This window comes from Meriones unguiculatus, chromosome 4, assembly GCF_030254825.1.
Source record: "Meriones unguiculatus strain TT.TT164.6M chromosome 4, Bangor_MerUng_6.1, whole genome shotgun sequence".
Classification (NCBI taxonomy): domain Eukaryota; kingdom Metazoa; phylum Chordata; class Mammalia; order Rodentia; family Muridae; genus Meriones; species Meriones unguiculatus.
This window is the reverse complement of record NC_083352.1, coordinates 115,814,398-115,829,523: the sequence shown is the minus strand read 5'-3', so window position 1 is coordinate 115,829,523 and position 15,126 is coordinate 115,814,398. Positions and strand designations below refer to the sequence as shown.

Here is a 15,126-nt window from a genome sequence, read left to right as displayed (position 1 = left end):
GGATGAGGCTTGCCAAGATGGCGTGCATAAGGCACTTAGATTCTGTCATCTCCCACATGCTCCACAAATGCTGCCTGTTGATGTCATTATCAGGTGTTATGAGAAGTACCAGCGGCTTGTCCTATGACAGGCATTTCATTGAGTGTCTTAAGAGATGCTAATTCTGGCCAGCAAGGTCTCTCAGGTGAGTAAAGGCACTCACTGCCAAGCCTGACAAACCGACTTTGCTCTCTGGGACCCGCCAGCTCCTACAGTTCTCTGACCATCACAGGCGTGCTGTAAGAAATGCAACTTAACTAATTAATTATTATTATTATTATTATTATTATTATTATTATTATTGGAGACAGAGTGTTACTCAGTAGGCCTAGCTGTCCTGGAATTCACTGGGTAGCCCAGGCTGGCCTTGAATTAAAAGCCTGCTTCTATATCCTAGGTGCTGGAATTAAAAGTGTGTGCTACCATGCCTGGCCTCAGCCTCATAATTTTATTAATTTTAGTTCCCTTTCTCTCTTTTCCCTCTGAGGCTTTCTGGATGTGTCTCCTGTGACCCACAATCTACACAGCCTCAAACACCACTCTGGAAGAACTTCCCTTCACTCACCGAAGCCCAGAGTAGGCAAGAAGCAGGCAGTAGCTGAACCCAGCAAGAATAGAAGCCACTGAGAGACATTAACCAAGAGCTCCTAATTTGGGCTACTCCTAATTACTTCCTGCATTACACTGGCTGTTTTGCTCTGTTTCATCTTGGTTTTCTGAGACAGGGTTTCTCTGTGTAGCCCTGGCTGTCCTGGACTCGCTTTGTAGACCAGGCTGGCCTCGAACTCACAGACCTCCACCTGCCTCTGCCTCCCAAGTGCTCAAATTAAAGGCATTCGCCACCACACCTAGCTCACACTGATGTGAAAACTTACCTCATAGACCTGGGTCCTCCTTGTCCAGAGCAGAGAAGGCCTCAGTTTGTCCGTCTGTACAATAGATGTATGTCCATGTACTGGGACCATTGATGCTAAGCTCTGAAGCAAGGCTTAGGCACTTCACATGGGAGTGGTCTGGGTTGGGCAGCGCTCGGCTTTGGACATATTTTGGCAGTCCTCAGTCCCCAAGAGCTGGAGATGTTTGTGTCTGCTCTTCTTGCCCTATGGTGGGAAGGCCCTGCTGAGGTCAGGGATCTCAGCCTCCCACAGCCTCCTTTGGTTTCCAGCGGTCATTTGGGCCAAGCCAGGGATGTTGTGGCTAGGGACATGGCCGCAGCAGGAGAGTGTGTGCTTTGGCGGCCTTGTTGTCTGGCCTGTGGAGGAGCGGTCTGGGTGGCAGCCTGGAGCTAGGGTTTCAAGCGTCTGGAGGCAGACCTGGCGTAAGTCCTGTACCCCAGCTGGGCAGGGACTCAACCTTACTACTTCTAGATTTGGTTCAGCCTGGGGAGGGGAGGTTTCTAAACAAAAAAAAAAAAAAAACCTTTCTTTTGAGATTTTTATTATTTTTTTTATGTGTATGTGTGTTTTGCCCGCATGTACATCTGTATACTACATGTGTGCCTGGTGCCCTAGGAAGTGGTGAACCTCCAGGTGGGTGCTGGGAATCGAACCCAGGTCCTTTGCAACAAGCGCTCTTAACCACTGAACCAACTCCTCTCCTAGTGATAAAGGATGCTTGTTATCAGCGCAGAAAACCATAGAGGAGAAGAATGAACGCCAAACCCACAACTTGAGCAACTCAGAGGCCAGTGGGAGCCGAATCACACCCACACATGTTTGTATAGACACTGTGTGCTCACACCCACACCTGGGTATACAGGATATGGCACATGAGTCCGCATGCCTGTGTGTGTGTAACTGGACGGCACACGCGTAACACACAAGTGCAAACAGTCAAATAGGAGCCCATGGTTGTGCGTGAGCATGCATGTGCACACTCACAGAAAACACTCTGTGTGCTAGCTGCTGCTGTAACTCTACAAACATTGACTCGTTTGCACTCACAACAGTGTGATGAGACAGGTGCCTATTTCTCTCATTTGTACCAGCGAGGATAAAACAATTCGGCAATCAACTGTTTGTGGGCACTTTGCAGTGAGTATTATAAAGGGGTTTGCATCGCGTTGCTGAACACACACACACATACACACACACCATGCTGTGTGAGTGCGGTTCACCCCATACACTTGTATTTTGTTTGAATACAAAACAGAACATCATTTGCTCATGCTCACAGAGCCCTGGCGGGCAGACTTGGATTTGAACCCAGGCTCTCTTGACTGTGACCTTCTTCCTTCACCTCTGTGGGGCTTGGAATCCTCTGCTATAGAATGGTACAAGGAAGGGTTGTGACACCTGCCTCCAAATGTTGGGCTGAGCTTTTTGTGTGTAAAGCTCCCATCCTACGGTGTGGCACATAGCGGATGCTCATACCTGGACCACCATCACATCTGTCCACTCTGAAGCTGAGGGCTTCCTAGTGAGAAGTCAGAGCTCCCTCCTGCTGCTTCGTTCTACAGGGGTCTGGCAAGGAAAGGCCTCCCCTGGGTCTGGGATCTCCCTGGGTGTAAGGGCATGCCCTCCCAGGACTCCTACCCCTTTACCCTATCTCCACCCAGCTGGCAGCTCAGCCACAGCCCCTGTGCACGCCAGATGGCAAAGGGACCAGGAGGAGAAGGCTGGAGAGAAAAGCCCACAGAAGAGGCAGGCTCCGCCTGCCTCTTCTGGCTGTGCTGCCTGGACAAGGAGGGGGCCCAGTGACTGGGACGCCAGATGCCATCGCTCCCTGGGGACTGTTAAAGTCGCTGCACTACCAGGGTATTTGCAGAGGTCCCCTGACTTCTCCAGCACCTCCTGCCACCTCCTGGGGCTGCCTGTTCAGGGTATGTGCCCCCAGGGAACCTGATGCCTAGCCTCCTCTCCTCTCCTTTGTTCTATTCCTCTTTGCCTCTATTTCTCCCTCGTTCATTCCATCATTCTAGCTCTCCTTTCCTCCCTCCTTCCTACTTCTTTCACATTCCTTTCCTCCTCCTCCTCCTCCTCCTCTTCCTCCTCCTTTTTTCCTTCTCCTCTCCCCCCTCCCCCTTTTGTCTCTCTTGCTTTTTTTTTTTTTTTCTGACCTCTGGTGTCCTTTCCACCTCTGTGTCATCCTCTGCCGTCTGTCCTTCCCATGTCACCCCCTCCATCCTGAGGCTGCTGCCCTAAGAAAAAGGCCTGTCCTGCTTCTGTGGGCAACTACCGGGCCCAACATTATGGGACTGGTGAAGAAGGTATTTGGCCACAGGGGATCGCCGTCTGTCTACTGGGCAGATGTGACAGAGCCATGGCTTTGAGGTGGTAGCACCTTCCCACTCCAGTCTGAATTAGCCACTGTCTGGGCACTTCTCATCACCTAACCCACTGAATCCACTGGGGAGGAAGGAGGAAGCACTGAGTACCTGGACCAGAGCTGGGTCAGAGCATCTCTGCCAAGTTCCCAGGGAGCATTCTCTGGCCTGGCAGTGCCAAGGAGACCTCTCAGGGTTTGGCATTCTCACACCCACCTCTTCCAGGCAGCGGCTCTAACTACACCAGACAGGTACACCATCCCAGACAGCTATGCCTCTTCTGTCCAGCATCATGGGCCTTGCAGGCCTTCTCCTCTGGACAGGCCACACAGTGGGGGCCTTAAAGATGCCCAACACCACACTGGTCCAGGGCCAACCCAAGAACATAGCCGTGTGGCCCCTGTCTGGCCTGGGGGTGCCCCGGCACCGCCGGAAGCGCCATATCTCTGCTCGGGACATGAGTGCCTTGCTGGATTATCACAACCACATCCGGGCCAGCGTACACCCACCTGCTGCCAACATGGAGTATATGGTGAGTCCCAAGCCTTCCGGGTGCGCCTTCCAGCTGACACCAAATTGCTCACTGTGGCCTGGGGCTGGCTTTGAAGAGCTGGACCATCTGCCTGGCTGGCCCAAGCAAACAGTGAAAATGAGTAATCCATTTTACAGATGCAGAAAGTAAGGTCCTTGCCTAAATCCTCAGTTGATGGGAATGGGGTAGAGAGGGATGGGGGTGGAGAGAGAGGGATAGTACCTGTAGAGCACCTTGGGACCCTTCCCATAACCCTCTTCCTTCAAGACAGTACTGTCTGTTTTCCAAATGAAGGGACTGAGAGTCAGAGGATAAATTTGCCCTGAGTTCCCCAGTCTGGATAGCAAGCCAGGTCTGCCTTTCCACTAACACAGTATGCTGCCCAAGGATTTTGCTCCGCACTGGGGACCTGCAGGGGGTGGGAGATAGGGTGCTCTCCAGGCTATTGTCTCTCAGCAGAGGGGGTTGACTGACACGCCCAGACCATTCATTCCCAGCCTCTGCGGAGGACAGACAGGCACCAGGGTATCTTGGGCTGAGGAACGCCGGGAGCCGAATCTCAGTGCAGGTTAGGATGTCTTTTTCAAAAAGTCAGTCCTGGTGTCTCTCAGCTCTGTCTGCCAGAAGGCAAAACCTTCAGCACAGGAGGAATATCTTCCTATCACAGCTCCTCCCCAGGACCATTGTCCCCAAACCATGGGGACAATAGGCTGCGGGCCCACAGAGACTTCTTTAGTGAAAGAGATAGCTGATAGACCCCCTCCCGCCTAACAACTGGAAATATGGCCCCTTCTCAATGTTCTCTTGCTTACTACCTCCTTCTTGAGAGCCAGATACAGCGCTTAGCCTTCTGGGTACTGTGGAGAACAAGGCTTGTTCCCTCAAGAAGCCTACTTTCAGGGTTGGGGCGAGGTGGGGTAGGTAAAAGAAATTAAAGACCACAACAAGATACAGAGCCCCAATATCAGATATCAGGGGGTAATTACGAAGAGGCCAGATGGGAGCCAGATAGCAAGCAATGGGGATGGGTGGGTGGGTGAGGTGTCATTTAGTTGTTTGCTCACCCGTTCGTTCGTTTATTAACACTAAACCTGCCTGCCGTGCAGAAGGCCCTCAGGTTCCCAAACAAATGACACATTTAATTGAGCACCAGCGGTATGGGTGGCCCCGATAGGTGTTTACATAGGTGTGTGTTATAGAGCACAGGAGCAAGCTAGCCAGTCTCAGCAGGGATGCTGGGGAAGGTCGCCAGTGCTTTTATTTTGTTCCTTCCCTCCGTTTTTTTTCTTTGCTCTGCTTTCCCTAAAAGAACACGAGGCAGCAATGGGAGTGCTTGGACGTCTATTTCTTATTTGCAAGGTGGCACCAAACAGCCCTCACTCCTGAAGTCTTCCAAGCACCAAGAAGGTCTGGGGCACTTTCCACATTCCCACATGCCCTGGGCCTGTCGTGAGTCATGCCTGTTTGACAGCTCATTTCCTTGCTAGACTGAGTCCTTGGTGCCAAGGAATATTGTTCAATATTTGCTGAGTGAACAACAAATACCAACACAAAGAATTCCAGGGAGTCAGAGATGGAAGGAAACTGAGGGCTTGGGGTTCTGTTTGTTAATATTTTCTCTGTTTATTTTTATGTGTGTGTGAGTGTCTTGCCTGCATGTATGACTGCATGTATGACTGTACCGAGTAGGTGCCTAGTGTTCACGGAGGCCAGGATCCCTGGGAACTGGAGTTCCAGATGGTTCTGAATCTCCATGTGGGTGCTGCAAACTGAACCTGGGTCCGTGGGAAGAGCAGCCAGTGCTCTTAACCATGGAGCTATCTCTCTCCAGTCCTCGGTTCAGATTTGAAACAAGGTCTTTGTCAGCAATAAAAAACATTGTTAGCTCCTCTAAGTCTCAGCTGTTGGAGGACTTTAACCAGGTCCCAGGGGGAGGGCCTCTTCTCTCCTCCTGAGGCCCGGTAATTTTCCGTGTCTTACCATCCTGCCTCAACTTCATGTAGTCCTTAAAGAGAAGTGGGTGCCAGCTCCTCTAGAACTGGAATCATAGGCAGCTGTGAGTTGTCACACGGGCACTGGGGAACAAACCCAGGTCCTTGTAAAAGCAATGACCTGGCCCTTCCCCACTGACCCATCTCTCTAGCCCTGGGAACCAGCACTTTTTTAAGAGCTATTTCCCCCCAGTATAAACTGTGAAGAATTTCCACGCTGGAAACTTACATGACTACGAAAAAGGATAAGAGGGGATTTAATAGGCACTGGTGTGGAATAACCACTAGGGTGGCCTGTTCTTGTCAAGGGAAAGGAGTTTGGTGCAGGACAGAGCACACGCAGCACACATGTCTACATGTCTGGGTGTACAGAGAGTATTTAAAGTTGGAGAAGGGTACAAGTGGTTTAAGGGACAGTACAGGAGTGAAGAAAGAGGTAGGGTGGCCCACGTTGCCTTCTTTTGTCTCACAACAGCGTCTTCCTGCCATGCAGCCTCAGCTGGGCTGCTGCTGGCTATGTGGACCAGACTGGCCTCAATTTATAGATCTTCCTGTCACTGCCTCCCCAGTACTAGGATTAAAAGTGTGCATCACCATATCCTGCTTTTATTTTTAATCTTAATTTTTGGCATGTTTTCAAACCTTAAAAAAAAAAAGATCTTGAATTCAGTTTTTAAGTGAAAATACTGTGATCTTAAAAATCAATGACTCAAGCTGGGCATGGTGGCACACACCTTTGATCCCAGCACGTAGGAAGACAGAGGCAGGTGGATGGCTGTGAGTTCCAGGCTAGCCTGGTCTACAAAGAGAGTTCAGGACAGCCAAAGCTACACAGAGAAACCCTGTCTTCTCAAAAAACAAAAACAAAAAAATCAATGACTCCTCTCTACCCTGGACTCAGTCACACATAGGGACTGCCTGTAACTATTAAATCAATGACCTGAGATTCAGAACAAAGCTTTGGGCTTTAAGTTTGAGGTCTAATGAGGAAGAAAGAGCATGGGACTCAGAGGCTCAGCTGTGGATTTGTGCTTGACCTTGGAGTCAGAGCCTCTGTTTTGTGATTTTTTTTTAAGTGATGTGTTGATCTCAGGAGACTGAGTAAGCACTGTGCCAGATAAACAGGCATCTCTAGCCCACTACGGTCATGGTGGTTATCTACCCTGGGGCAAGTTCACAGTCTTTCCTTCATCAGGTTTGGGATGAGCAGCTGGCCAGGTCTGCTGAAGCCTGGGCCACCCAGTGCATCTGGGCCCATGGACCCTCCCAGCTGATGAAGTACGTGGGCCAGAACCTGTCTATCCATTCCGGCCGGTGAGTGAACCTCTGCCCTGTCTTCATTCAGTCATTCAACAAATGTCTACTGAGTGCTTACTCTGGCCCTCTGGCCGGGTGCTGTGCAGGATGATGGGTGCTGTGAAGAACCAGCTCTGCACGTGAAGAAGCCTTTTCTAGTCAGGCGACACGGGCAACAAGGGGTAGACAAATTACAGCTCATGCCACTTCGGAGAGTGGCACAATAAGGTGACGGTGGCTGTGGGGAGTGGAGCTAGGACAGCATGTAGGAGGTGAGGTCCACTGGGCCCAGGAATGACAATGAAACTGAACAGCCAGCCTGGCTTTCGTCACCATTCCAGCTCATGAGTCAGGATGTGGACGTCTGAGTTCTGCTATACGTGGCCTGAGGAAGTTATGCCTATAGTACAAACTTGGGGTCTCTGCCGATCTAGGTTAGCTGTTTCTAGACACGCGGGTTTCATAAGCTAGTAAACGTTCAAAGACATTTACAGGGGCTGAGGAAATGCTCAGCTGATAAAGTGTTTGTCGAGGGCCCATGTTCAATCTTCAAGGTTGGTCCTGACCACTGAGCTCGTCGTTGGGCCTGTCTGCGCCTTTGTACGTCACCGTGGTTGGAGGCAGTGCCAGGCCTGAGGAACTGTGGAGGGTCTCTCAGAGCCCTGCAGAGCTGCTCTTGATGACCATGTCCTTCCCGAAGCTCACACACCCTCTCTCCTGCCACGAAGTCCTTCCAATCTCACTGAAATTGCCCGACGGCTGGCCCTTCTGAAGCTCAAGGTGAAAGTGTGTTGAAGAACTAAGGCACTGCCAACGTGCACACTCCCACATCCCCTGACTGCTCTTTTGGCTTTATTCCTATCTGCTAAATATAATGACAAAAGAGTAAGATAAAACCCCAGTGGGCAGCCTGGGAAGTGAAAGCTAACAGCTCATTTAGAGAAAAGGGTTAAGTCAGTGGTTAAGAGTTGAGGACCACAAGTGGAGAACCTAAATCAGACAGCTCACAGATGCTTGTAACTTCAGCTCTGAGGGATCCAACACTCTTTTTTGACATCCTTGGGCACTATACTCATGTGCACAGATACATACAAACATATACTTATACGCATAGCTTAAAATAAAAATAAAATCTTTAAGAAACTGTTTTACACTTATGGGTATATGTGTACGCCACTTGCGTTCCTGTGCCCTGAACTTGGATCTTCTGGAAGAGCAGCAAGTACTCTTAACCTCTGAGCTACCTCTTCAGCCCCAAAGATTAGCCTTTTTAAAAGAGTGAGAATAAGAGACAGGAAGAGAGAAAGAGAGAGACAGACACACAGACAGAAAGACAGAAAGAGACAGCTGTAATGACAACACCTTTCGTCCCAGCATTCAGAAAGCACAGGCAGAGGCAGGCCGATCTCTGTGAGTTCAAGGCCAGCCAGAGCTATCGTGAGATGCCCTAAGAGAAATGGTGAGGGGAGGTTCGCAAGCCTCTTCAGAGAAAACATCAGATGAAAACACCAGAGCATTCCCAAGAACAAATGGAACATCAAACTTTTGTATGTTTGAGGGTACTGGCAGGAAATTTCCCGTCATGGGATTTTGTTTATCACAGCATCAAGCTACAGCGCTAGACTGCTTCTAAACTCTGTCCCAGGAGGTGCTGCTTGGGAGGTAGCCTGATCTCTTCAGGCTGTGGACAATGTCAGGTATAGCTGGTGGAGAGAGTCTTCTGATCCCATTAGGTAGTTTTAGCCTGCAGAGAGCTTCCTGGGTTGGCCTGATGGTCCAACATACTTCCTCTTTCATGAAAATACAAGCTCTGTCTGAGACGTCATCACTACCTGGCTCTTTGCACAGCTTTATGGAGTACTTACTATGTGCCAGGGACAGGTGAGCTCTCCATAGCTTACCTCAGCTGCTCTTCAGAACGTAACTATGAAGTAAATATGACTGTCTCTACGTTCTCCCATTTTACAGATGGGGAATGTGATGGAGAGATGAAGTGACTCACCCAATGAGCTGGTGACAGAGTGACTTCTCCATCTTTCCCCCACCTCATGTTCTTGGCCTCCCAGGTACCGTTCTGTGGTAGATCTTGTGAAGTCTTGGTCTGAGGAAAAGCGGCATTACTCATTCCCGGCTCCAAAGGATTGTACCCCGCACTGTCCTTGGCTCTGCAGTGGTCCTGTCTGCTCCCACTACACCCAGGTACCCTTCTGTCAATCAAGAATGCTGAGCAGACCCTGACATCTTGGACAGACCATACAGGGGATAGCAGAATGAGGATGAAAGCAAAGGTCCCATGGGCTTTCTTTCTTTTGTTTCTCTTTGTGTAGACAGGATCACTGTGTAGTTCAGTCTGGTCCCTAAGTCTCCACTCTCCTGTCTCAGCCTCCTGAGTGATGGGTTGCAGGCAGCCCACCATTCCCAGTGTACGTTTTCCTTCATGGAAGGTGTACATTCCTGGAAAGTTGCGCAGACAATAACTTGAGATGAATCATACTGAAACACAGGTGCTCGTGGGCCTGGAACTCATAGAAATCCTCCTGTCTCACTTTCTGAGACTACAGGCATCAGAAGCTGCCATTGTTTTGTTTTGAATATTTTGTGTATTTTCTGTTTCTCAAGACTCCTAGTATTTGTTTTGTTCTACCACTGAGCTACACCCAAGCTCATTCCAACTATATTTAAAAAAAAAAAAAAAAAAAAAGCCAGGTATGGTGGCTCATGCCTTTCAGCTCAACACTTAGGAGGCAAAGGCAGGCAGATCTCTGTGAATTCAGGGTCGGCCTGGTTATATATCAAGTTCCAGAATATCCAGGGATACATAATGAGGCTCTGTATCAAAACAAAACAGAACAAAACAAAAAACTCCAACAAATCCATGGGCCATTATTACCTCCATCTTCCTAATGCAGCACAGAGGCACAGAGGGGATTAGAGACTGAGTTAAAAACCTCACAGCAAGCAATGTTGAGATGCTGATTCAAATGTGTGTGATTCAAAAGTCCGTGTTTAACTCCCAACACTACAGTGACTTACAAAGGTTGTCGCTAAAAGGAACATCTTAAAAAGAAGATGAATGAGAAGGTATAGAAAACACCTTTTCTATATCATACCTGATGTGAAGAGATATTGCTTTGCTTTGTAACATCCTTTGGTACGCTGGGTATCAATCCCAGGGGCTTAGAACCAACCACTAGGAACGCGTTCTACCCCTAAGCCTTACCCCTGCTTCTTCCATCACTCTTTTATACAACAATGTGACAAGGTGAAACATTCCTTACTGTTGGTTTCAGTAAAATGTCATTTTTGAGAGACATTCTATTACAAATTAAATGCCTCAAACCATCCTCCGACCCCTTAGAATAGGCAGATATGGACCCTTTCCCCATCCTATTCCCTCCTTCTGACCCCCATTTGGGTGTCCTGTGCCCCACCCCAAAGCTTCACGTAATGTACTCAAATGGAATGGGAACCAAAAACCTTGCAGCCCAGAGCTCCCGGGCTCCTCCACGTCTCACCCACCTGGCTCTGTGCTTCCGCAGATGGTGTGGGCATCCTCCAGTCGGCTGGGCTGCGCTGTTCACACCTGCAGCAGCATCAATGTGTGGGGCAGCACCTGGCAACAGGCCGTGTACCTGGTCTGCAACTACGCCATCAAGTAAGTAGTGTGCCAGGGCTCCTCCTACTCCTGTACCGGCTCTGGCAGTTTTGGAGTCAACCGACAAGACCGTTTGTTTGTTTGTTTGTTTGTTTGTTTGTTTGTTTTGTGGCAACAGGACTGGGTCTTGCCCAAGCTGAGCAAGTGTTCTACCATTTAGCCACAGCTTCAGCCAATAATCCTTCTGTATCCAAGTGGAGGGAGAGAGAGAGTGAGACAAAAGAGTTGTGGCCTGAATTAGCCCCTCTGTCCCCTAAACTTCACCATGAAGCTAGCCTCTCACACCAAGGCCAGGCATCACTGAGCATTTGCAACCCTGTCGTCATGGGTGCAGTGACCCCTCTGACATCACCCCAAGAAACAGACAACTAAGATCACCTGCCCCTCAATAGGAGGGCGGATTGGATGGAGGAGCAAAGATGAACAGAGCATGCTCAGCTCTCTCTCATACTCACATTGGTAGGCAGGAGATCAGGAACCATCTCGGAAACCCAGGGAAATAGCAGGAAAAGTTCCCATCCGATATCAGTGTGCAGACTTGTGAACATCACAGATTTTCTTCTCATTGAAGAAAATAAAACCTGTTTTGTTTGTTTTGAGACAGGTCTCATTCTAACCTGAACTGGCCGGGAACTCGCTGCTCAGTCAAGAGTGGCCTCAAACTTGCAGTGATCATTTTCTGTCTCAACTTCCCCAGTGGTGGGATTAGGAGCCACAACAACCCACTTTAGCCTTTACCTTTATTTTATTTGAAGCAGAACTTGCCCTCAAATGGTTACACAAAAACAAAACAAACAAACAAACAAAAAAACAACAAAGACCGGAACTACTTTGATTCTATCTCAAATTGCCTCCCTACCCCTTCCTCTTCCTTCCCCCCCCTCCGCCCCCCACATCAGGCTCTTTTGTAGCCCAGGCTGGCCTCAAGTTCTCAATGAAGATAACTGAACTTCTGATTCCCCTGCCTCAACCTTCTGATTCTTGGGGTTATAGGTGTGTCCCCCATGCCTAACTCCTAATCGTACTTTTAAAAGATACAATCTATAGTATCTGGCGCTAACCCTGATGTTCTGAAGAGCGCAATGGATGAATGAACAAATTAATGAAACCTGTTAGGAAATGAGAAGTATGTCTTTTCCTGAGCACTGGCCAGGCCTGGTGGTGCATGGCATAATCTCAGCACTGAGCCGGTAGAAGCCACAGGGTCAGCTGGGCTCCATAGTGAGGACCAGTCTTAACTACAAAGACATCCCAACTGAAAAACAAAATCAAAACAAGCAACATTTAATACCAACCCAATTACTTCTAATGGGGGTGAGGAGCTGGGAAGTAGGGGGTAGGAGGATAGGGAGGATTCCATTTCTGGTCATAAGGGGTATTTGACCATGCAAACTGTGATAAATAAGCCTTGGGAGTTGTAGATAACTTACAGAAGGGACAGAAATAAGATCTTGGGGTAGCCTGGAGCAAGAACAGGAGGTGATTTTAGAGTTTCAGAGGAGGAAGAACAAATAAGAGTGACAGGCACAGCCAGATGGAGGAAGTGAGTTGTGGATTAGCTGAAGGTGCTACTTGGGTAGCCGGGAGCCTTTAAATGTTATTTAGTTTCATTGTTGTTTTGTACTTTTAAGACAGGGTTTCTTTATGTGGTCCAGGCTGCTGGGAACTTACCCTATACCCCAAGCTGGCCTAAACCCCATAAATCCTCAAGCTTCACCCTCCCAAGATGGCTGAAGGACTACAGATAACGCACCACCAGCCTTCTAGCCAGGGCACTCTGGAACACCAGCCCCACAGCTGGTGATGACATTCTGTAAGGCAGGAATCTGAGGACTGTGATCTGTGGTCAAACCTGGCTTGTGGTCCATTTTGTAAATAAAGTTTTATTGACACACAGGGATATGATTCCTGTATCTCCTCTCAGGTCAAAGAAACACAGGCACGCACACAATAAATAAATAAATAATAGAAACTTAAAGTTGTAGTAAAATGTGACATATAAGATACCATTGAGTCCTTTTAAGCGAAGAACACCGTGACAATTATTATCATAATATTGTGTAACCATTGCCATTTTATTTATTTGTTTGTTTGTTTGTTTGTTTATATTACGGTCATGTATTTGTTTGTGAGTGTGGTGTCCACAGGCCACAGTGCATGTGTGAAGGTCAGAGGAAAACTTCTTGGAGATGATTCTCTCCTTCTACCATGTGGGTCCTGGGGTCACCAGATCACCAGGCTTGGCAGCAAGTGCCTTTACCTGCTGAGCCACCTTGCTAGCTCTATTTTTCTCTTGAGACAAGGTCCCATGTAGTCCAGACTGGCTTTTAACTCATCAATTAGCTAAGGATGATCTTGAACTAATCCTCCTGCCCCCACCTTCAAGGGCTAGAATTATAAACCTCCACACCTGTTATATGTGGTGCCAGGAACTGAACCCAGGGATCTGTGCATGCTTGGCAAGATCTCTACCAACTGAGCCACACGCATCCCCACCCCTGCTAAACCTTTTCCCTTTTCATCAATTTACAGAAAGCTCCGTAACCGTTAGGCAATAACTCCCTATCCCCTCCCCTAAAAGGTGGTGGTTTTTTGAGAGGGTGATTTTAGATCAGAGTACCTGGTCTCCGGGGAGACTGGGAGAACGAGAGAATACCAAACCGTACAGGATGTCACTATTTGCCAAGCATGATGCTGTGTCCATGTGCACAGGCTGCATTTTTGCTCTCCTCTGTAGCCCTGTGGAGGAGGGATCCGCTGGGTCTGCATAGGAAGAAGCCAGGGCTTACAGAGGTGCTAGGCTCAAAGTCACACAGGCAGCAGACGCCAGGGCCAAAACGTGAAAATGTGTGAAGGCTGTATAAACTCTCCTGCTCCCTAACCCTGTTTCTCTGGGCCTCCTCTCTTCTAGGGGCAACTGGATCGGGGAGGCGCCCTACAAGACCGGGAAGCCATGTTCTGCCTGTCCCCCCAGTTACCAAGGCAACTGCAGCAGCAACATGTGCTTTTCTGGGCTCAAATCCAACAGGCTCCCGTGGGTCTGAGCTGTCCCAGTGCTACGGCGTCCCGGGCTGGGCCTGACCCTGGAAAGACTCCTCCCCAAAGCCAAAAGGGAGAACAGGAGTTGGGGAGGCCCTACAGTTCTTATAAATTCCTTTTCTTAAATGTTCAGTATATATCAAAGGAGCTTTCTCTCCCTTCCTTAGAAACATCTTTTTTTCTCTCTGATATCTGAGGAGACATGCATTTCTCTTAGTTTTCTTCTTTCTTTCTTTCTTTCTTTCTTTTTTTCTTTCTGGTTTTGGTTTTCAAGACAGGGTTTCTCTGTATAGACCAGGCAGGCCTTGAACTCAGAGTTCTGCCTGCCTCTGCCTCCAGAGTGTTGGGATTAAAGGCTTGCCCTGCAAGACGTGCAGTTTTCATTTGCATGATTATCTGGAGCCAGGGCTGCTGGGAACAGAACCGGAAGCTTAGTTTGTGACTCTCGGGCTTCCAATCCACAGTCCACCTAGTGAAAGTCACCTACAAAACAGCTGTAACCTGTAGCTCAGGGTTGGCGTGTGCCTGAAAGCACTGCGCAAGCCCAACACGGCGGTGCACACCTACGATCCCAGGGTTCAGGAAGCAGCGGCAAGAGGATCAGAAGTGGAATGTCACCGTTAGCTACATAGCGAACAATGAGGAAAACTGAGCAGCTTTAACGAAGGCTTGCCTCCAGCTATCCAGTTCCGGCCTTCCTGGCTAACCTGTGCAAGCTGGTGATTTCCTCTTCCACTGGGAAAACTTCAAGTCCTGGCTTTTTTTTTTTTTTGGTGCACATCATAGCCCCATCCTTAGTACATTTTCTAGAACAACCACAGGGTCCAGGCTCGTTTCAGAGATGAGGACACTGAGGCTTAAATTCACACTTCTTTGACCTTCCTGGAACCTCTCCAAAGACACAACTGCAAGTTGGCCAATGAGCTGTGTCTGCCTCTGCCTTTCTTCCCTGTCGCACGCCATCATGTCCTGCGCAGTCTTCCCTCTGAGCCATCACTGTACTCCGTTGCCCTCATCTGCTCCACCACTACACAGTGTAGTTCTCCATCTTAGATGCCACAGGCTGGTTCTCTCCTTTTTCTCCCTTACAAGGTCATTTTCATTCCAATAAACCATTTCCCCTCTCTCCACCCCATCTCACCCACAGATCATAAAACACAAAAGTCCTATTGTCCTAGAGATAGTAAAATCTCCCCCTTCAGACCTTGCCCTCATGCTGGGGTCCACTCCCTGTGGGCTAGAGAAGGCTCCATTCAAAAAAAAAAAAAAAAAAAACACTTAGCCTGGGCAGAAAGCTCACCCCTTTCTC

General features: G+C 48.8%; 1 protein-coding gene across 1 annotated transcript; it reads left to right on the top strand.

The window, feature by feature from the left end:
* The first annotated feature begins 3,228 nt into the window (after nt 1-3,228).
* R3hdml (R3H domain containing like) lies at nt 3,229-14,176 on the top strand. Its single transcript, XM_021636292.2, has 5 exons — nt 3,229-3,836; nt 7,023-7,141; nt 9,190-9,322; nt 10,663-10,778; nt 13,690-14,176. The coding sequence occupies exons 1-5, from the start codon at nt 3,576-3,578 to the stop codon at nt 13,820-13,822; spliced, it is 762 nt and encodes a 253-aa protein (XP_021491967.1). The 5' UTR covers nt 3,229-3,575; the 3' UTR covers nt 13,823-14,176.
* Nucleotides 14,177-15,126: the final 950 nt, after the last annotated feature.